At 44.2% G+C, this 23,079-nt stretch overlaps 1 protein-coding gene across 6 annotated transcripts in view; it reads left to right on the forward strand.

The window, feature by feature from the left end:
• The window catches only part of EPB41L4B (erythrocyte membrane protein band 4.1 like 4B), a 136,527-nt gene that overhangs the window by 94,441 nt on the left and 19,007 nt on the right, over positions 1-23,079 (forward strand). For 2 of the 6 annotated variants that reach the window (XM_081267834.1, XM_081267837.1), the window contains exons 16-22: positions 600-805; positions 4,364-4,482; positions 9,054-9,179; positions 12,064-12,131; positions 14,905-15,003; positions 20,604-20,790; positions 22,609-22,686. In XM_081267834.1, coding sequence (XP_081123960.1) covers positions 600-805; positions 4,364-4,482; positions 9,054-9,179; positions 12,064-12,131; positions 14,905-15,003; positions 20,604-20,790; positions 22,609-22,686 — 883 coding nt within the window. Of the gene's footprint in view, positions 1-599; positions 806-4,363; positions 4,483-9,053; positions 9,180-12,063; positions 12,132-14,904; positions 15,004-20,603; positions 20,791-22,608; positions 22,687-23,079 lie in introns of those variants that run through there. The other 4 variants (XM_081267835.1, XM_081267838.1, XM_081267836.1 and 1 more) reach the window with 3 other exon arrangements.

Raw genomic sequence — 23,079 nt, forward strand, 5'->3', positions numbered from 1 at the left:
TAGGTCGGGGATGAAGGGGCTTTGAACAGGAAAATATTGGTAAACACAGAGAGGAGCCATTGGAATCAAAAAGCTTGACAATATTGGGCTTTCAGTGTGCTGGGCAGGGTGGAGAGGAACTTCTAGTTTGTAACATGATCTTCTAGGATCATTTAACATTTTATTATAGTTGTCATGTCTTCCATTTAGAGAATGCCTCTAAAATAGAGCAATGTTTTCATTCCATCTCAAAATTAAGAATTTTTTTTAAAAAAATATTTTTTAGTTGTAGATGGACACAGTAGCTTTATTTCTTTATTTTTATGGGGTGCTGAGAGTCGAACCCAGTGCCTCACACGTGCCAGGCAAGCACACTACCACTGAGCCACCACCCCAGGCCCCAAATTAGATTTTTTTAGGGTCCAAGGAAGAAGGTCTCTGATCTATGCAGATTTCCACCTCGCCCTCCATACAATGCCCACGACCTCCCATTTTAAGAGGAATCTTATGTGTTGAACCCGTTTCTCTTTGGTATTTGACGCTTAAAGATCATCTTTCGAAACCCACCGGATGATCAAGATGTTTTGCTTTTCTAAATCCTGACTCTGTCGCCACCACAGCTACCCGCTCCCCTCCCCGGTGCTCAGCCCCTCGGACCGGCTGCCCTTTGGCATCGAGGAGAACGGGGGCACCCCGTTCCCCCCCAAGGCTTCGGGACGGCATCACCGCCAGCACCAGCACCACTCCAACTACGGCCTGTCACTGACCCTGGAGAACAAGGAGGGGCCCTTGAGGTCCCCGAACTCCAGCAGCAAGTCCCTCACAAGTGAGTTGGGGGAGGTGGGGGACTCCTGCTAAGGCAGGAGTGGCTTCTCTAGCAGCTTAAGGCAGACCCTTCCCAGGCAGCACGGAAGGTAATGCTATGCTGGTTACTGGGTTTGGATAGGGACAGAGAAGACTGATGCCTTTAGGCAGGGGCACTTGGGAGTCATAGTCTCCAATGTCATTACAGAGTAACCATTGTCCCCCAGTCCTCTGCGGGTACAGTATCCAGCCCCAGCTCAAGCAGTAGGAAGGATAAAGAGGGCAGGGAGGTGGTGGCTGGAATTGCCACTGTCCTAATTCCAGGGAAACCTGTCCTGCCCTCTTTCTGACATGGGACTTCTTTTTTTTTATTATTGATTGTTCAAAACATTACAGAGCTCATGACATATCATCTTTCATACATTTGACTCAATTGGGTTTTGAACTCCCATTTTTACCCCAAATACAGATTGCAGAATTATATCTGTTACACACTCACATTTTTACATAATGGCATATTAGTGACTGTTGTATTCTGCTACCTTTCCTATCCCCTACTATCCCCCCTCCCCTCCCCTCCCCTCCCATCTTCCCTCTCTACCTCCTCTGCTGTTGTTCAATTCTCTCCCCTTTTTTTCCTCCCCCTTGCCCCTCACAACCTCTTATAATTTTGTGTATCATTGAAGGTCTCCTACCATTTCCATATGCTTTCCCTTCTCTCTCCCTTTCTCCACCCCCCATTCGTCTTTGTTTACTGTTAGTCTTTTCCTCATGCTCTTCCTTCCTGTTCTGTTCTTAGTTGCTCTTTTTATATCAAAGAAGACATTTGGCATTTGGTTTTTAGGGCTTGGCTAGCTTCACTTAGCATAATCTGCTCTAATGCCATCCATTTCCCTGCAAATTCTATGATTTTGTCATTTCTTAGTGCTGCATAATACTCCATTGTGTATAGATGCCACATTTTTTTTTATCCATTCATCTATTGAAGGGCATCTAGGTTGATTCCACAGTCTAGCTATTGTGAATTGTGCCGCTATAATCATTGATGTGGCCGTATCCCTATAGTGCGCTCTTTTAAGGTCCTCAAGGAATAGTCTGAGAAGGGCGATAGCTGGGTCAAATGGTGGATCCATTCCCAGCTTTCCCAGGAATCTCCATACTGCTTTCCAAATTGGCCTCACCAATTTGCAGTCCCACCAGCAGTGTACAAGTGTACCCTTTTCCCCACATCCTCGCCAACACTTATTGTTGTTTGACTTCATAATGGCTACCAATCTTACTGGAGTGAGATGGTATCTTAGGGTGGTTTTGATTTGCATTTCTCTGATTGCTAGAGATGGTGAGCATTTTTTCATGTACTTGTTGATTGATTGTATGTCCTCCTCTGAGAAGTGTCTGTTCAGGTCCTTGGCCCATTTGTTGATTGGGTTGTTTGTTATCTTATTGTTTAATTTTTTGAGTTCTTTGTACATTCTGGATATTAGGGCTCTATCTGAGGTGTGAGGGGTAAAAATTTGTTCCCAGGATGTAGGCTCTCTATTTACCTCTTTTATTGTTTCTCTTGCTGAGAAAAAACTTTTTAGTTTAAGTAAGTCCCATTTGTTGATTCTTGTTATTAACTCTTGGGCTATGGGCATCCTATTAAGGAATTTGGAGCCCGACCCCACAATATGTAGCTCGTAGCCAACTTTTTCTTCTATCAGACGCAGTGTCTCTGATTTGATATCTAGCTCCTTGATCCATTTTGAGTTAACTTTTGTGGATGGTGAGAGAAAGGGATTCAATTTCATTTTGTTGCATATGGATTTCCAATTTTCCCAGCACCATTTGTTGAAGATGCTATCCTTCCTCCATTGCATGTTTTTAGCCCCTTTATCAAATATAAGATAGTTGTAACTTTGTGGATTAGTCTCTGTGTCCTCTATTCTGTACCATTGGTCCACCTGCCTGTTTTGGTACCAGTACCACTGACATGGGACTTCTGAGAACAAGGTGGTGTCAGGTGGACCATTAATGCAGGTCCCCATCAGAACTCCGCTAGTAATACAACGACAGAGTGAGGTTCTCTCTCTTCCATCTAATTTTAACCCGCAGGCTTGGATTTTGTATGTCTGCTATTTTATTTTTATTTTTTTTAGAAATTGTCTTTTATTTTAGCAAGGAATTTGCCTCTGGTGAACTGGGGGAAAGGACTGGTTCTCGATCTGGTGCTAAGGCAGAGTCAGGCGGTGTTGGCGCTGGTTCCTGCTGAGGAGCGGGGTCCCTTGCGGTGCCTCTTCTGGGGATGGGGTGGAGGTGAGGAGGTGAGAGCCAAGGGCATGGCATGAGCCTGGGAGCCGGTAAAACACCACGATCCCCTCCTTCATTGACCATGGAAAGCAATTCTGGGTTGGCTGAGCTGGATACGGGGACTCGTAACCCACTTGTGTGAAGACTGAGCTCTGTGCCCTCTTCGATGCCCCGGCTGCCCATGCCGAGTCCCTGCCTCCTCTTATATCTGGGTAATCGTGGCAACCTCCCGATGGGCACCTCCTCCAGCCTCCCTGAAAAAGCTGCCAAATCTACTTTCACCAGATGGCTCTACCCAGATGCCTTAAGGCCTTGCAAGAGTTCACTGTCCTGGGATGAAGGCCACCCTGCTGAGCCTGGCCACACACAGACCTTCATAACCTGGCTCCTGCCAAGGTCTCCAGCCTCCCCCACTCCTTAGCACACTCTGGCTACACAGAGCACCTCTCCTCTCACCGAATGCTGTGCCAGTTCTGTCCCTTGCACTTGTTACCTCTTCCTAGAAGGCTTTTCTCTGTCCTGGTGAACTCCTATGCATCCCTCAGGAACCAGCTCAAATGTTATCAGTGAATCGTTCTTTATCACCCTCCCACCAATCCAGGCTTTGGAGTGCCTTCTCTCTCATTCCTATCACTAATGATGACTTTTGCTGCTTTTTATCTGAAGTATCTGTGCATGTCTCTGTGTCTCCCTTTAGACCAGAATTGTGTCTCATGCATCTCTTTCTTTCAGCTTCCTAGATCCCGATTGCCCATTAGCACAAGTTTTACTTTGTAATGAATATTTAATATATCAGTGAGTAAATTCAAGCTAAAGGGAGAAAAGGTGGCCAACTAATCCCCAGTGGTACAAAAAAAATCAAAGTCAGTGGATTTGATTTTAGAAACATAACATGGCTTTTAAGGGCACATTTTTGTGTCTCTTAGACTGAATACTAATCTTTCTAGTTTGCATAGAGCTTTTTCACTTTTAAAACACTTGTATATGAATAACCTCACTTAATGTTCACAGCAACCCTACAAGGTAAATAATTTTATTTTCATTTAAAAATGACTCTGAGGCTCAGAAAGGTAAAGCATTTTAGCCAGGCTCACCCAGCTCCTGGAGCTGATGGGCGGGGGGGTTAGACCTTGAAACCGTGACCTCAGATATTCTCACAACCCATCAAGCAAGAAGACAAGGGGGCAGGCAAACAGGGTGCTGCGGGCCAGGATCTGGCGAGTGTCCCTTAGCCTCTATAGCTGTCTCTCCTTTGACCCTTCCTTATTCATCTTCCCTGGCTGCTGTGTAGAACTGAGTCCTGGACCACCTGCCCTGTTCAGTGAAGCTGCTGCCCATCTGAAGAAGCTGGAGCTGGAGACGGTGAAGGCTGCTGGACCCTGGCCTGCTCTGCACATCAACATTAACAAGGTGCCAGTGCCCGGGGCTCTGCATGAACATGGACTTGGTGCTCATACCAGACCTGGGCCTGTTAACGGGGCCTGCCTGTTAAACCTGCCTGTGCCTGGAGGGACTTCTACCATCTTTCTTGGACTTTTTGGCTCAGGCTGTCTTTTAGGAGCAAAACTTCACTTACCTTCTTGCTGGGTGAATTACAGGGCTGGGCATTACCCAATAGATCATGTTTCCCTGGATCAATCTTCTCCCTCATCTTATTCTCTTGGTTTTCAACTTTTCTTCAACAATACACATGATAAATGGGTTGAATACAGGCTTACCCAGAGTTGGACAAAATCTATAACTATTTTGCAGTGAAATACAGCATATTGAACAGCAGAGAACTCACAAGCGCTACAGTCATTTGTAGTTGCCATGACCATTGGTAGGATATTGGGGACAGTGGCTTGCTCGGGGTCAAGGCATACCTGGAACACCTGTGCACTACAGAGCATTGCCCTGGAGCTCAGCTATAACTTATAATAACTTCCCTTTTTTATCCTCCATTCAGAGAAATACATTAGGGGGCTGGGAGTGTAGCTCAGAGGAGAGCTCATGCTTAGCACACACAAAGCCCTGGGTTCAATCCCCAGTATCAAAAACAGAAAAGAACAGGAAAGAAAGAAAGATTAGTAAGCAAGAAACCTAGGTCAATGCGATTATCCAGGTAACTCTGATGCTGTCCCAATCTATGAACAGAGCATATTATTTCACACTATGATTCTTTGTCATCAATAGAGCATTTCTTGCAACAGACCTCACTTGATAGCATGATATCAAAATTGGGAACTCCGGCTTGGATGGCTTTTAAAGTTTTTTTTCCCCAACCTTAAAGATGGAGCATCTTCTGTTTGTTCTTAGATGACCCCCTGGGATTATTTAATGATGAGAAGTCATTTTCACTACTCAGTTCCAAAGTCACACCCAGAATTATCACAGGAATGTGAATGTCATCAGATTTCCAATGTGTAAACAATTTGTATCAACAATTTAAATATGCATCTGATCATTTCTTTATTCCCAGATGACATCTTCCAACAGATGGCCTATTTCCAACTATAATAATCCAAAGGCCCAATTGGCATCCATTTGTATGTTTTGAAATATTGAACGATAAAGTGTCTTTCCACAATTCAAGCTGAACATAAAATATCAAGTATGATAATTCAGAACACAGAAAGCACAACATTCTGGGACCTTCCTCCAGACTGGACTTGTTGTTTTGTGATCTCCCATAGAAATGCCTTTTTCTGTGTGTGTGTGTGTGTGTGTGTGTGTGTGTGTGTGTGTATTGGGGGGTACTGGGGATTGTCCCATGGGTGCTCTACCACTGAATTATACTCCCAGACCTTTTTATTTTGTTTTCCCCCCAGGGTCTCACTAAGTTGCCTAGGGTGGCTTTGAACTTGTGATCTTCCTCCTCAGTAGCTGGGATTACAGTCATGTACCACCATGCCTGGAGAGAAATGCCTTTGAAACAAGAAAAAAATTATATAATGTTGCACAAATTTTCCAAAATTTATGTCGGTCTTTACCTGAGTCAATTCATAAAGCTGAACATTATTGCTCTTGCTTCATCCAGATGGGACAGGAATGAGATGGCACAAATTTTATGTTCAAAAAAGTAATTTAGAATTCCAAAGTTCTGGGGGGAAATCGTTGCTGAATTGCTGTTCTCTTCTTATTTTAGCAGCATTTCGTTTCTTTAAGTAGGTCTTCGGTCATTACTGTCAGTATAACCACATTCCCTCAAGCAATTGTCAAAAAACCTCAGATGGGCTTAATAACTAATTTCATTCCTATATTATTCCATAAAAATCAAACCTAATTAAAAAATCAACTCTTCACATATCAATGAAAACATCCATTTAATATGGAACAGATATCTTTACGTATCAGGATTTATAAACACAAGATAAATCATCCAAAGTCTATGCTACAAATCTTACCTTTTAAAATACAAGTTATAAATAAGTTAGTGATTTGCCTAAAGGAGAAAACTTAAGTCCTTCAGGATAATGAATCTAGTCAAAAGAGCCAGTTCTTCAAGCACAACTAGATGGCTTAGGGTCATTACTGTCCTCCCATCCAAATTAACTTTTTGTTATATTTTCTTTTCTAACCAAAGAATCTGACATGAAAGTGTCATTTGTGTCTTTAAAAAATTTTTTCCTTACTTGAACATCCTGAAAATCTTGTGAATAAAGAGAATGAGACATGGGCTGGGGTTGTAGGTCAGTGGTAGAGCACTTGCCTAGCATGTGTAAGGATTCTCAGCACTGCATACAGAGAGAGAGAGAGAGAGAGAGAGAGAGAGAGAGAGAGAAAGAGAGAGATAAAAAATAAAGGTCCACCGACAACTGAAAGACATTTCTTAAAAAAGAGAGACTGAATCAGAGAAGGCAAGGGGAGCAGTGTGGTTAGAGCTCTGGGCTGCGTCTGCCAAAGCCACTGTTCCTGAAGGTGAATGTTGGCCCTTCTGCTTATCTCCTGTGTGATCTTGGACAAGTCACTTCCCATCTCTCTGCTTTGTTTTTCTAATCTATAAAATGAGGATATTAATTCTCTGGTTTCTGTTTATATCATATAAATCCTTCACCTTTTATAAAAGTGGGGAGGATGATACTTGTACCTACTTCCAAATGGGTGGAACAAATGAGAGGATTAAGTGAGACATGCATATGAAATTTATAGTCAAGGGCTGACCCATAGTAAGCTCTCAGTAAATGTTACCCACTGGAGTTATTTTTCTTTTTATCATCATTATCATCATGTGTGTGTGTGTGTTTGTGTGTGTGTGTGTGTGTACATGCATGCGCTGGTGGGAAAGGAACCCAGGGCTTTGCACACACTAGAGAACACTCTTCACTACTGAGCTACACCCCTAGCAACCTCACTCTCTTTTTATTTTTAAATTTTTTTTAAAGAGAGAGGGAGAGAGAGAGAATTTTAATATTTATTTTTTAGTTCTCGGCGGACACAACATCTTTGTTTGTATGTGGTGCTGAGGATCGAACCCGGGCCGCACGCATGCCAGGCGAGCATGCTACCGCTTGAGCCACATCCCCAGCCCCTCACTCTCTTTTTAAATGGTACTAAGAAGGCAAAGCTGAGGAGCAGATCTGGGTTTTTTGCCTCTGCCTGTTCTGGCATTATGTGAAATTGCTGCTTGCTCTCACAAACGCTCCTCTGTGTGTCTGGCGGTCCCCCTGGGAACCTGTATACTATGTTCTCTTTTCTTTGTCAAGTGGTGTCTGTCAGCCAATTGCCTTGTGCTGCCTCTATGGCTTTTATAATATTGCTACTAAGAGTACCAAGGTGCTCAAGAGGACTTTCAAATTAGTGACCAAATAATTTGGGGACATGAAGAACTTGAGGGCTTTAGAACATCTCCTTCTTGCCCTCGTACAGGATGGCTGACATGATATTGGTATTGCTGGATTGCGGCAATCACATGGTTTTGTGCTTTCTTATTAAATGCATATCTCTTCTGATGATAGCTGTATATCATCATAATTGTCCTCAGTAGGTGTTTAATGGACACCTACTCTGCATCAAGCACCATATTAGTGCTGGGGTATGCAATGGCATGATAGGTACAGTTAGCAATAAGACATTATTTCCCAAAAGTGGTGTGTATACCATTAAAGATGAGTTGGGGTTACCCATGTGGATAAGTGCTTTTTATTTTAATTATTATGGAAATGTCATCATGTCTATAATAATACACAGAATAGTTACAAAGCCTAAGATTTCAAAGATATCATTGCTTTGAGCATAGTTCAAATATGAATATTTGTCCCAGGGTGCCCTGGGATCACAGGAATTTTAGGTACATGTTCAGTTAACACTCGGGAGATGGTAAAAACAGTGAAGGTGGTACTAATTTCCAAGATGCTCTGCAGTACTGTAACAGGGGCTGGGGGTGTAGTTGAATGGTAGAGCATGTGATTATCCCTGGGTTCAATTCCCAGCCCCCTCCAAAAGAGGAATATAGATACAAATGCCTTGTTAAGAATCACAGTTTTAGGACTGGAGATTTAGCTCAGTGGTAGGGCACTTGCTTAGTATGCACAAGGCCTTGGGTTCAGTCCCCAGCAAAACACACACACACACACACACACACACACACACACACACACACACACCAGTTTTTAGCAAGAAAAAAAATTTATTGTAAAAACATCCACAGATATTTTGCACTCTTTCCCTTGACCCTACAAATCACAGTGTTGGCTTTCTGTGTCAGACTTGCGGTTGTGGGGAGAATGAATAGAGAAGTGGAAGCCCTAGCCCCGTTCTGCCGCCTGACCCCTGATGATCCCCTTCCTCACCTTCTCAGGCCTCACACCCAGCTCCTGATGTGTCTTCTCCCTCCCTCATAAGAGGATGAGTGAACCCTGGGGCACAGATGCGTGGAGCTGGTGGCATATTTGCCTGGATACTTGGATCTGTATTCTGTGCAGTTGCAGCCATTGGGAAAGTTAACGTGCATGTTTTGTTTTCTGCTTATAATCCATCATCTGGATTTTGATTCGTCTCAGGCCGAAGAAAAGAAGGTCTCTGAGAAGACTCTTCAGACACCCCTGTTGCCCTCGCCCGTGGCAGATCACGTGAAGTGCAACATTCTGAAAGCGCAGTTGGAGAACGCTTCCCGGGTGAGTGCCCAGGTATGCGGAGCCTGGCTCCCTTGCATTCAGGTTACAGACTTCCTCCACGCCATCAGGAGGGACCCAGACACCACGTCAGTCAGGATCCAGACTGGAGATAGGAATCATGCCTTGGTAGGTGAACTGAAACTTTAGTAGCAAGAATTATTAACTGATATCCAGTTATTAATTAGGTATGTGTGAGTCCTCAGGAGAGCTGGCCCAGCCCCATGGATTCAGCAGGTCAGGGTCGGGCTGAGGAATTGGCATTTCCAACAAGTTCCTGGGGCCACACTCGGAGTCACACTATTCTAAGGAACTAGAAAGCAAAACTGCAAGGAAGCACTTTCCAGCTCCATGGCCCAGGGAATGATGTGCTGTAAATATTAAAATTTAGACACTCAGATGAAATTTGGATTTCTTAGTAAGAGTCCCTGCAGCCAGTGCTGGTGTCTCTGAGCTGGAGTAAGAAACCCATGTGGCCTGGAGGAACTGCCACTGCCCAGGTGAAGCAGCCAGGCTGGGGTGACTCACAGAAGCTGGAAACAGACAGAAAAGAGCAAGTTCTTCCCCACTAGCACCCCCTATTGACATGTTCTATCCTGAAGCCAGCTGGGAAAGCAGTTAACTGAATTTGCTGGTTCTGCCTCAGGTCCACCAAGTAGAGGTGCAGAGAACAAGCTGGAGATGAGAGACGACAGTTCCATAACTCTCATTACCCACCACTAGCACCCCTAACAGACCTCACTGGTTATATGCAGTGACCACCACACTCCCTGTGACCCTAAATGCAGCCTCAGGATTATCTTCTATACAAAAGGTCTTCCAAGGAGATACCAGTCAACAAGGTTGTCACTCAAGTAGAAATCCATTTGTCACCCCTGCCCTGGAACCAGTATATGAAAAGCTACAGTTGTCCGTGAGCTCACTCACGAACTTAGTATTTATGCCTATGTTGCTGAGGACAAAGTAATATTCAGTAATCTCTTATATTATTATTTCCGTTTATTTAGCAATCTGAGTAAGTTAGATCCTTCCAGAACATACCATGAAAACCCAGAAAGGGCTTACAGAATTTCTTCTTATTTGGGAACTGTGATCCAAACAGGAAGCAGTAAGGTATAGAATATAAGTTTCAAAGTCAGGTGGCCTGGATTTGAATCAGTCTACCATGTTTCAGCAGCATCGCCTTAAACTTGTTCATTAATCTGAGCCTCGGTTTTCTCAGGTGTAAAATGAGGAAAATGGTATCTAACCACCTTAGGTTATTGTGAAGACGAATGAGACCATCTGTGTAAAGTACCCAGTACCCAACACAATGCCTTGCCCTACCATTGTGTGGATATTGACAATAATTACTACAGATCGGGCGTGATGAAGTTGTCAGGGGCTCTGATTGTAGGTAACAGTGGTAGCACTTTTTATAGGATGACCATGTTGACCTTCTTCTCATTGCATGTTAGATATTAAAGTTATAGTCACACATTACCTTTGTCTTAATCCAGCTATCTTCATCATTTTAGAGTATGCCATTTTTATACTGTCGTGGAACAAATAAAACTAACATATTCCAAGTTTACAAAGCTGCTTTGATCCACTCTAGAAAGCTCTATCATGTGCCCAGTGGCCCCATGCTGCACACACCATCCGAGGAGGACTGTGTTTCTGCACCAGTGAGGAAGTACAGTGTGTTGGAAACTTTTCATTTTGCAAAATGTAGAAAAAGATGAGAAATAGATATGAAGAAAAGAGAGCGCCCTAGCCAAACAGACAGGGTGGAAGGGCATGAAAGGAGGAGAGAGTGAGATGAACTCAATAATTTCAGAGCAGCGTTTCCCAAGATGTCAGTAGGTGCACCAGCCCTCTAGGAGGCTTCCTGATTGTTTTGGAAATTCTGCTCACTAAATCCCCTGAAACAGTCCCAATGCACACATCTTCTAATAGGTTCTGAGAAGTCCTGCGGCAAAGAAACCTGTTTTAGTTTCCTTCACACTTGATTGGTCACAGAACACTTTGTGAAACAGTTCCCACTATTATCATAGAACTGGAGATGCTGCTGAGGGACCTGCCTTAAGAACCCCTGGCTTAGAGTATCCCGAGGGGCTGTGGGGGAAGGGTTGTGCATTCCCCCAGAGAGTTAGGTCTGAATTCCCTCTTGGCCTCCATGTAGAGCAAGGGTGTAAGGAAAAGAATCAAGTTCCAACAGGGAGCCAGGGCTGGATGTGTTTGGCACCCATGCAGGCCAACCGGGCAGTGCCCTCTGAGCCAGGGTCCGAGCAGTACCACTCACTGTATGCTTAGAACAGAGGCCCAGCTCTGTGTGCTGTGACAAGCATGAGGGCTGTGTCTGTCATCAAGCACTGTGCGTTCTGCTGGCCTGGCAGGCTGAGTGGGTGTCCCTTCCTCCCCTGTCATTCTTTGGAACTCACCAGAGGGAAGAAGACAAGGCTTCTGTCAAAATCAAATGATGTAATTCCTCCCAGGCTTGTTCCACTGATGTGAAAGAACAGATTCCAGATCCCTTTGTAAACTGTAAGGCTGTGTGAGCATACAGCTGATAATTATTCCCCATCTAAACTGTGAGGTGAGCCAGTTGTGGGTTTGGCTTTTCCCACACCATCCCTTTCTCATTCAAGCATGAGCTGGCACGTAGCAGGTGTTCAATAAAAGTAGGAATACAATAATTGATTGCATTTGAATAATTATGTCTTAATCCCCATGGAGGAGAATGACTCAAGAAAACACATTTCTGTTAACTTACATAAATACCAGAACAAGGTTTGCTATTGACTGAATTCCCTCTTTGGTCCACCTTCACATTTCTATAATCCTTAAAATGTGGGAGACTTGAAAACATTTTGCATGCCAAGAGATTCAGTTTGGACTAACCCGTTTTGTCTTACAGATTGGAAAAGAGGAATCGACATTTGTAAATATCAATAAGAAATCCAGTCTTCAGGACACTAATGTAAGGTCTGTTGCTTCTTGTTCGAATGGGGAGATGATACTCGGTGTAGCCAACATTATCTTCAAAACATTGCTGACATGGGAATTAGCTGAGAATTTCCTTCAGAGAGGGAAAGTGAAACTAAGGGAATGTGAACCTCAAAGACCCACCTCAAACAACTGCTGCAGAGTCTCAGATTTAATACCACTACCTGCTATACCAACAAAGAATTTTAGACACTTGGGTTGCCTCATAACATACAGTTATGACCTTGTCATGTGCCCAGATCAGTAGCAACCTATAGACCGTGGCAGCTTCAATACCAGCCTGTTGTCTACTAACATCTGTAGGGGCTCCCTAGGATAGAGTTTCCCAAAAAAATGTCCAAGGACAACTCCATCATCTCTTGTTAAAGGCACAGACTTTTGAGTCCAACTCCAGGGCTTTCAGATCCTATTGGGTGGTGGTGGGGGGGGGGCGTGCTGATGGGGACAGAGTCAGCAATTTCACAAACAGCTCAGGTGTATAGAACCACTCACTTGATGCCCAAAGTAAAAGTTAATATTCCGGGGCTGGGGTAGTTGCTCAGAGGTAGAGCGCTTGCCTAGCAGGTGTGAGGCACTGGATTCAGTTCTCAGCACCAAAATAAAGGTCCATTGAGAACAAAAAAATATATGTTTTAAAAAATCTAACATTCTGGGCTGGGGTTGTGGCTCAGTGGTAAAGCGGTAGCCTAGCATGCATGGGACACTGGTTTCGATCCCCAGCACCACATAAAAAAAACTAAATAAACAAAATAAAGGTATCGTGTCCATCTTAAACTAAAAATATATTTTTTAAAAAAGTTTAACGTTCCTTTTTATCACCTTATGATTTCCAACCTATGTTCTTGGTATAAATCTGTCTTCCACCAGAGACACCTTACCCTCTGGACATTCCAAAAATTCGGTTCATCTCTTTCCACCCTCCTCCATCATCCTCCACCTGTTTTCCCATCTTGATGACTTTCCCTTCTCCTTACCCTGGCCTGAAAACCTCCTGCCTCATACCCTCACCTAGTTGGCCACCATATCCTATCAGTGTGGCTTTCCTACTACTGCTCACATCCATCCTTTCCTCTCCGGAATCACAATCCCTGCTGACTCCCGGCCCTCGTTACTGACCATCCTGGATACTGTCCCGACAGTACTCTAAGATGCCCTGGCCTCCCTTCTCCAATGTCCCCTTCTGAACACCTGACTATGCCACTCCCCTGCTTAAAGCCTTTAGAGACTGCCATTGCCTTCAGAGTAAACGCCTCAGCCTTGGGCCCCTGGTGACATGGCCCCTGTCATCCCTGACTTTGTCACCGGGACCTCCCTTGTCAGCAGTTCCAGCGCCCTACATTCAGCCAGGTCTCCACACTGTCTCCCACCTTGCTGTCTTGCCTCCCTGTGGTTAGGAGGAAACTTCTCTGCGAAGCTTTCACAGGTATCAGCCATTCTACCCAAGCAGAGGTCTGAGCCCCTACAAGGCTAAAATCTTCCAAGGACCACGTTCAGCTTCCTCTGAGCTCCCAGCCTGAGAAGCCACTGACTTCAGGTCCTCATTTGCTCATTCCTGTGGTTACTCAGCCAACGTTTATTAGGCACCAGCCACATACTGATCACAAAAAAAAAAAAAAAATAGGCATTGGATAGAAGAAAACACAGAGGCTCAGAAATGTTAATTGACTTGTTGGGGTCCCTTGCTGAAGGTCTCAATTTGTTTAGATGCTCCTTTGGTGCTAGAAAGTCATTAGTGACTTCATTCGGGTGTGATGGCACATGCCTGTCATTCCAGGGGCTCTGGAGGCTGAGGCAGGAGGATCATGAGTTCAAAGCCAGCCTCAGCAAAGACGAGGTGTTAAGCAACCCAGTAAAACCCTATCTCTAAATAAAATACAAAATAAGGCTGGGGATGTGTCTCAGTAGTCAAGTGCCCCTGAGTTCAATTCTTGATGCCTTCCCCTGTCCCCAAAAGAAAGTCATTACTGACTTTTAATAAATGAATTTAGTGGAGCTGAGGATGGATGTGTGGCTCAGAGGCAGAGCACTTGCCTCCCACATGTAAGTCACCGGGTTTGATTCTCAGCACCACATAAAAATAAATAAACATAAATATATTTTAAAAATGAATTTAGTCATGATCACTTCAAAATATTTAAAACTTTTCCTTAAAAATCACTGTTTTGAGTGGGGCCTACCAGCTGTCAGGCATAAATGACTGAGGAAAGATAAAATTAAACTTAAATTTTAACATTTTCATATGTACATAGAATTAAAATGTTTTAGAGTAAACTCTAATGGGCTTCTGGTTATGCATCTTTCACATAAAATATACTATGCTGCTTTATTTTCTTGAAATGTGTACTGTGCTATATTTAAAATACATAGCTATCAGATTAAAAGTCAAAATTTAAGGAAGTCAAACTGAGTTTAGTTTATCCATTTTACTGGCAAAACCTGTTTATGAATCAAACACTCATATTGTGGGGTGGCTATGTGGGACATGGAAATTTTATTTGGTTCCCCGATTTTATTTAGTTCCTTGCTTGCTATATTTTCTTCCCCATTATTTTTGCTTGTTGGTTGGTTGTTTGGGGTTTTCTGTTTTTAGTTGCAGTTATTAAATCAGTAGAACAGAAAGGCAAAAATAAATGGATTTCTGGACTACCAGTGTTATTAAGGTATGAATTCACTGAGAAAGCAGTCTCTTTGGCTAAAACGAGACCATAAACCTTTTTTATTGGTGGTATTCTCTTTTTTGGTATGTCTCTAGAAGTCCTATCCCTATACGTGTGGAAACTGCCCAACCAGCTGTGGAAAAACCGGAAATCAAGCCTCCCCGAGTGAGGAAGTTAACAAGACAATATAGTTTGTGAGTTCTGTATTGCAAGTTTTTCAGTTATAACCTCACTGATGCTAAATGTATTGGTTATAAATGTTTCTTAACCCTTCATACCATTTCCAGAGAGAGAGCCATTTTCCAAATTCTGTTTATTTCCAACTTGGGTCATATAAATGGGACCAGAACTTTCCCCCTGAAAACATACATGTATAATCATTATTGACTGCTGTACAACCAAACTACTCCCAAACAATCCTCAGTTATTGCCTCCCAGTTGTGGGGAGCGAGAGTCCAGTCTTGGCTTCCTTGGCTCCTCCTCTGTGTCAGGATCTCTCACAAGACTGTGTTCAAGGTGTTAGTGAGGGCTGTGGTTTCATCCGAAGGCCCCTTCCCATAGTTCCTGGTACCCAAGGGCATTGGGCCAAGATTATCTCAGTTGTAGTCACCCAGAGAGGGTGCTAGCAAGGCTAAGGTCACAGTCTTGTAACCTGATCACAGAAATGACAACTTATCACTTTGCCACATTCTATTCATGAGAAGCAAGTCACTAGGTGCAGCTCATACTCAAGAGGAGGCATACATGAGGGCCTGAATACCAGGACAGGGATCCCTGGAGGCCATTGCAAAAGCTGCCTCCCCTGACATAATAGTTAATGGTAGCAAGGTCTGTCAGCAGAGCCAGAGCTAAGCACTGAGCTCTCTGTGAGACCAGTGGAAGGAGCCACATTCCACCAGGGCCCACCCGCTTCTTTTCAGCTCAGCTTAACAACAGTCTCTTGGCTACAGTGTGCACTGGATTGTTCTAGGCATTGTCAAGGGAAGAGCAAAGTGTCTTTGACAATTCCCATCCAAAGAGTCACCGTGTATTGGTGGCAAAGGCCGAGTGTCAAATCCAAAATGGAGTTACAATCCAAAAAAGACAGAAAGGTGTGGTAGTCAAGGTGGTGGATGATGATAAGTCATCGTGGTCGTCCCAATGGTAGTTCCCTTTTCTTGACCTTGGCTTTGGGCTGGGCAGTGCGCCTGGGCATGATTTGGTCAGAGAGCTGCAGGGATATCTCCAGATGCAATGGAAAGCATGGGGGCTCTGGGGCTGGAAGGTCTTCTTTCTGTTGGAGCCCTGGCTGGTTTACAGCTATAAGCTCTTGGAAAATTTACTTTTGAGCTATTATTTCTGCATCTGCAGAATGGGTGTGCTAATGTCTACCTCAGGGATTTTGTGGGGGTTAGCATAGGTAAAGGCCAGGCCACCAAAGGGCTCTCTTTCCTTTTTTCCCCTGGAAACTTCTGAGAAAAAGTCCAAGTTTGTGGGTCTCCAGAGTGTGAAAGTGTAGGGCATGGAGGTGGCCCCAGATGCAATCTTCAAACAGCTGTCTCAGTGCTATCATTTGCATCTTGTGAAAAGAGGAAAAGGCATGCTGGGGGAGGGGGATTAGTACAGACACATCCTACCTCATTAGCTTTAATAGAAACTTCCGGATAATATAGCAACTGCATTTCCTAGGAAAACCAAAATGAATAGGGTTCAAATAATTAACAGTCCTAATGATCTCCGGGGAACAAATTAAACCGTTAAAATCTGCTTCCCCAAGGATAAGGCTGGCGGGATTTGCCTTTCCTTTTACATTTTGAAACTCGAAATGTCATTATCACCCATTTGGGATATGTAATCATGTTTGAAATAATGACTGACTGCTAGATGGCCCGGAAGGAAAGAAAATTTCACTCACTCACCAAATTGGCTCTTTGAAGACAACCCTTTTCAAATCTGTAACTTAAAAGCATGTTTATTAAACTGCCCCCAAATATTCCGTTTTGAAAAAAATCAAAGAATGGCAGCATTTCCCCATTAGTAGAAAATAGCAAATGTGTAATGGATGGGATTTTTTCCAATGTTACCTTTCTTTCCCCAAAAAACAGTTCTTCAATCTCCCACAGTGGTTACTGCTCATTTGCTCATCTGTTTAACTCCTAGAGGTTGTTAAAGTTGACAGGCAAGTGGTCAAGAAACACAGATGGAAAAACTCAGATTTGGGATTTTCTGGAACCATTTTCTGTGTTATCCTTTTTGTGTGCAGATGTATGTGCTATCACAGTTTTTCTGGCTTTTAGACCTGAGTTATGTGTATTCAGATGTTAGCTGCTTTACCAAGGCCATCGTAACATTCAGGTGCTCTGAAGGAGTTTTTTTTTTTTTAGCCACTGCTTTTAAGGATATAAATAAAAACCTCAGCCATGTTCTTTCCTGGAAATATGACAAGAAAGAAAAGTGTTGGCTGCTGTGTGCAGAGAAAAGGGGGAGCAGAGGAGCTCAGCAGAGGTCAAGGCAGGTAGAAGTGTCATCTTTATATTTATAGCTAGTAGGTTTTAGAAAATGGCTAGCAAAGCAGGCAAGGTGGTACATACCTGTGGCCCCAGCTACTCAGGAGGCTAAGGCAGGAGGATCTCTTGAACCCAGAAGTTCCTGACTAGCCATGGGCTGGAAAGAAAATGGTGAGCTGTTTTATCTTTTTCCAGGAATATAACTTTGCTACTTACTTGAACACAGTGAAAAAAATCTTTAAAGATTCAGTAAATGACACATGGAAGTTCAAAGAGAAAAGTAACCAATCCCCCAGAACCATGACATCAAAAATACCAAGTAGGGAGTGAGGATATAGCTCAGTGGCAGAAATCCCTCTTAGCATGGGTTCATTCCCAGCACCACAAAAAAAAAAAAAATATATACAAGTGTTCACAGCAGATGATTATTACTTTAGACATGCTTCTGTGCATATTTTGTTAAAATATAAAAAAAATTTCAAAACAAAGCTCTACACATAAAATTTTATTTATTAAAATGTTATTTTGTGGCACTGGGGTTGTGGCTCAGTGGTAGAGCACTCACCTAGCATATGTGAAGCACTGAGTTCAATCCTCAGCACCACATAAAAAAATAAAAAATAAAGGTATTGTGTCCATCTACAGCAAAAAAAAATAAAATATTAAAAAATGTCATTTTCTGAATTTAACATTACTGAATTTTAGATATATTTCTTTGTCATAAGCTCTAAGTTACGACAAAAGATCATAAAATCCCATGAAAAATTTGGAGCTTTTCAAGTTTACATAGTATTATTCGACTTCCTGCTGTGAAAGATGAGCTATGTTTTCTGAAATGGCTTTTTGTGTAAAAATAAATAATAAATATGCTCTTAAGAATACAGTTCTTTTAAATGAAGTAAAAGAAAAAACATTACCCCACTCCTCCTCTTAACTAGCCAGATTACCAATTTTTTTTTAAAATGAGGTAAAAAAAATTTAACTCCTCCATGTACCCAGGTTTGTGACTTTGATCACATGAAATCACATCTGATTCTCTAAAACACTGGAGATCAAATCACAAGGTTTTTGAGAAAATTAAATGGGCACATGCCCAAATAACTTACATGACCTGCTTTATCTGTGTGGTTGCAAATATGTGATATCTTATTAATTTTTCCACAAACTTGTTCAAACCTTACACCTCCCCTTTTTAGTAATGAATCTTAAATCCTCCTTGAGAGTCTTTTCCAAACACAGACTGATCTAAAATCCTCCAGGGCCGATCTGCACTGCAGCTGTGATCTGGGGCCATGTTCCCCATGAGGCCCACTACCCAGGGACCATCAGGAGGGACCGGGCACAGGCCTCATTTGTGCCCATCAGCCATCTTTTATCTTTACTCCTGAGCTCAGCTATCGTTTGATAGGATGGCTTCAGGGGGTGCTCCAGTAGAGACAGTGTGCCAGGGGTCCCCAAGACCATCCTCAAGGATGATGACTCACTAGAAGGACTCACAGAACTAAGAAAAGCAGTCACACTCACGGTTACCATGTGTAACAGTGAAGGAAACCAATTAATATCAACAAGAGAAAAAGCCCAGAGGTGGAGTCCAGGAAAACACTCCCATTGCCCTATCTCTGTGGAGTCACATGGGCAGGGATTCATTCTCCCAGAAATAACGTGCAACAATATATGGGAAGTATTACCAACCAGGGAAGCTCACTTATGCAATGAAAAGTGGTTTTTATTAGGGGTCAGTCACGTAGGCATGGAGCGCCCATATGACTGACGTTAGCTTATTAAGATCAGACCACCCCCACGCCTGCCTCAGATCAGACTGATACAGCATAGTCCTAAAACCCCAGGTATACAAATCCAGGTGTTTCACCATATAGCACATTGAGAAATAAACTCTGACATGGCCCACGCTGTTGGGTACACAGACTCTCCCCAGGCAGGATACCCCAGGGCCCAGAGGATGTCTCCCAGGAGCTGGTCAGTGCCCGTGGTTCCTCTGGAATGTAGGGAGTTTGAGCATCTCAGGCCTTCTGAGTTAACTCTACTGCACAGGCAGGAAGCTGGCAGGTTAGCAGCTAGGAGACTTGTCTTAATTTCTAAAAGTTGGAGAAGATATTGTCCACGCTAAGAATGGGGAATCCATGGCACTGCTCCAGTGCCGTGCCAGGGTAACCAGGTCAGAAGGGGCTACCAGGCTTGGCGTATGCTGTGGGACATCAAAGCTTCCTTCCAAATCTAAGCCTGGAGATAAGCTGCAGTGCCAGGCCAGACTTCCCCTCCATTGTGGTGGCTTCCTGTCAAGTCCTTTCCTTCCCTGGTCACCTCCTCCCCACAGAGAGCTTCTAAGACCAAAGCTACTTGGCCCCCAAACAAACACTCCTCCCCTGTAACCAGCTTGTCGCACCCAACAGACAGTTCGTACCTAACAAGGCCACAAAAGAGGCTATTATGCCTTTGGCTCAAAGCAGTAGGTTTCTATGAGCCTTGTGTACACCTGCCTAAAGGCCACCTCTCCAAATAATAGCCTTTGCTGTGGTGGTTCCTCGAGAAGCTAAGCAAAGAAGTAGCATAGGACCCGGCAACTCTCCCTAGGTAAAATTCCAATCCAAAAGAATTGCAAGCAAGGAGCCAAGCAGGTATTTGCACACTCGTGTTCATAGCAGTGTTAGTTGCAGAGCTAGAAGACAAAGGAACGCAAGTGTCCATCAACAGATGCATAGACAAGAATATGTGGTACACCCACACAGTGGATTCTTCACCATAGAAGAATGACATCTTGATAAATGCTACAACATAACATGATTGTGCCTTGAAAGCACCATAGTGAATGTGACAAACCAGACCCAGAAGGACAGAGGTGGTTCGATTTTGCTTCCACAGGTGCCTAGAGAAGGCAAATTCATTGAGACACACGGGGGAATAGATGCTTCCAGAAGCTGTGGGGAGGCAGCCACAGAAAGCTTTGTTCAGTAACAATACAGAGTTTCTTTGGGGTGGATGCAAAGATTTGGGGGATAGGTAGTGGTGAGGTTACACAAAATTGTAAATGTATTTAGTGCTACTGAACTGTAATGTTACAAGGACTTAAAATGATAATAGCACTTTATATGTATTTCACACAAATTTTTTTTTTAAATGCCTGGTGAGTGACAGAAAATCCAGCTCAAATTTGCTTTGGTATATAAAAAAGTCAGTGTCTCTGACTCTGTCCGCTGGATGTCAGGTGGACGCGTATTGAGGGAGCCCCCGCCCTGGCCTCCCTGCAGCCCGTGTGTTATTGTAATGAGCAGAGCTTCATGTGCTTTTAGTAACCGCAGTGATGAAGACGACCTCCCTCCAGACCTGGCCGAGGCGGCGGGAGTCACCACAGCCCCAGCCACAGACTCCACCACAGCTGCCACACAAGCCTCAGTGCCACTGGTGTCCCCCAAGCTCCAGAAAGTCAGCTCACCTAACAAGTCAGAAGGCAAGAGCCCGCTGTCTCCAGCGGCCAAGGTATGACAGAAATACTAAGGGTTAACCGCTATGTGCTGGGCAGGCAGGGTCCTTTTAGTGAGTGGCATTCGGTGTGTGCGCTTAAATTTTGCATGATCCTTTTGTGTATTCAGAATTGAAAATGGCAAAACATGTTTTCATGTACCCTGTCCCCGAAATATGAAACAGCCATTTGTGGGAGACATGCTATGATCTAAAGCCACATACACTGTACTTTAAGAGCAATTTAAATGAATTCTTGGGGGCAATTTTGGTTTAGAATATCATTTTACATAAGCTATCACTCTACTGTAAGGACAGCAAGAGAGAAACATCCCCCCCCCCCACTGCATGATGGACAAGTTGAAGGAATAAAAACAGACTTATCTCCATCCCATTCCTTTTACAAGATAAACCGTGTTAATAATTTGAAGATGGGAAATATTACTCTTTATCAGTTTGAAATTTTAGAAAATTGCCAGATATGGGAATGGATAGTAACAAAGGCCTTACCTGAGACATTTCCCTTGGTTTTCTCTGAGTGACCTTTAGCAATTGGTCACTCTTTGGCAATTGGTCCAAATACAGACAAACCTATTGCTGTCCAAGTGGCTGCTGAGTCAAAGGTTGTCTTGGTCCATGCACCTGCACGAGGAAAGGTGTGCATGCAGGGCAGTTGTCCTGAAGGCAAGACCAGAGCTCTGATCAGTTCCCAGGTGCTCCATTCACAAGCCTTGTGACTGCTCACTTCCAAAGCTGTTTTTCCTCCAAGACTCAGTTGCTTCCTCCTAAGATGAGAAGGTCTGCTCCTTCGCCCAGCCCAGGGGCTAGCATCCGGTTTCTGAACTGGATGCCTGAGGCTTCTGCAGTTTCCAAGGTGACAATTCTTGGCAGTATCTACATAGCAATAGTCCAAGCCCATATCCTGCATGACCAAGGCTGGTCTTTCCCTGGTCCTTTCCCCAAGAGTCTGGACCGGACACAGGAAGTGGTGGCTGACCCCCGCAGCCAGTAACTAGCTGAGACTGAGGTTCTCTGCATTTCTGCAGATCACCTCCTGGCATCCTAAGTTGGGTGTCTCTCCACAGCAGGGAGACCTCTTATAACTTGGTCTCAAGTGTGGACACAGGATCCCATCACAGATCCTCCAGCTGGTTAAACCCAGGCAGAAATATTTACAAACAGAAGGGAGTGGTGCTGGGGAGGCAGGGAAAGCAGGCGACATCCTTCCCAAGGCCTCAGGGCTCCCTCTCCTGGCCATCTCTCCCCTTAGGGCCCTGCTCCTGTCAAGTCAATGGCTCCTTGTTTTTCCTCCCCTTGAAAGGGTCTCGAGATCACCCATGCAGCTAAGACCCCAGAGCAGGAGAGACAAAACGTCTCCCAAAACCAAGGAGCATAATGTTCAGAGGTGCCACCCCCACACCGTGAGCATCTTCCCCTTTTTTTCCTGCAGATCAGTTTAGCTCCTGAAGGCCAATTGATCCTCCCCTGCAGGACAGCCTGCTCTCTCCATATACATTCAAAGGACTCGTTAAAGCCTTTTCCCGAAAGACCAATCAAAGAACACTCAGAAAACTTAAGAAAAGTTGTTTTCAGCTCTAAAAAGGACACGTCCCCACCCCATGCCCTACTTCTATCCATAAAGATTCCAGAAAAAAAAAATCGGGGTTCAGTCTCAACATTTTGTACACTGATGAGCGAGGGAGATGTGGGGGGTGGGCATCCTGGTGAGCTCAGTGTTAGCAAGTGGGTAGAGTGGAAGTGGGAACCACCATCTTTCTGGTGCATTTGCTGCCAATCCAGAGGCATCGCTGACAGGGGATATCTTTACCTTTGCAGAGCCCCTCTGACCGGGGAGGGACCTTTACCTTGGAGCCTGGAGATCTCCTGATGGATTTCACAGAAGCTACTCCTCTGGTAAACTTCCTATTTTTCTAAAACCAGAAAAGCCACATCCCCTAGCAACATCTTGGCAGAGATCTGGGTGGAGAGTGCTTCTAGGAGGGCCCTTCCTCTTATCTAGGAGGCACAGGGAGTACTGCCTAGGGTGGGGGCTCAGGCACCTTGGGTCCCACACCTCTCAGTCCTGGAGGAAGGGCTGCCCCTCTCGGGGTGGGGGGCCCACCCTCGCCTGTCTGCTGCTCACAGGGCTTCTCCGTGCTTGGGTCTTGGCTTTGTGGCTTCCTGGGCTGTGCCCTGCATGCCCACCCATCTCTTGCTCTTGCTTCCACCAATCTGTCTGGTCTAAAACAGTGGCTCGAGCCTGAACCCTGGCTTTCCAGGCCCCTTGTGCCTCTGACTATCATCCAT

Source organism: Spermophilus citellus, assembly GCF_964194105.1.
Source record: "Spermophilus citellus genome assembly, chromosome: 2".
Classification (NCBI taxonomy): Eukaryota; Metazoa; Chordata; class Mammalia; order Rodentia; family Sciuridae; genus Spermophilus; species Spermophilus citellus.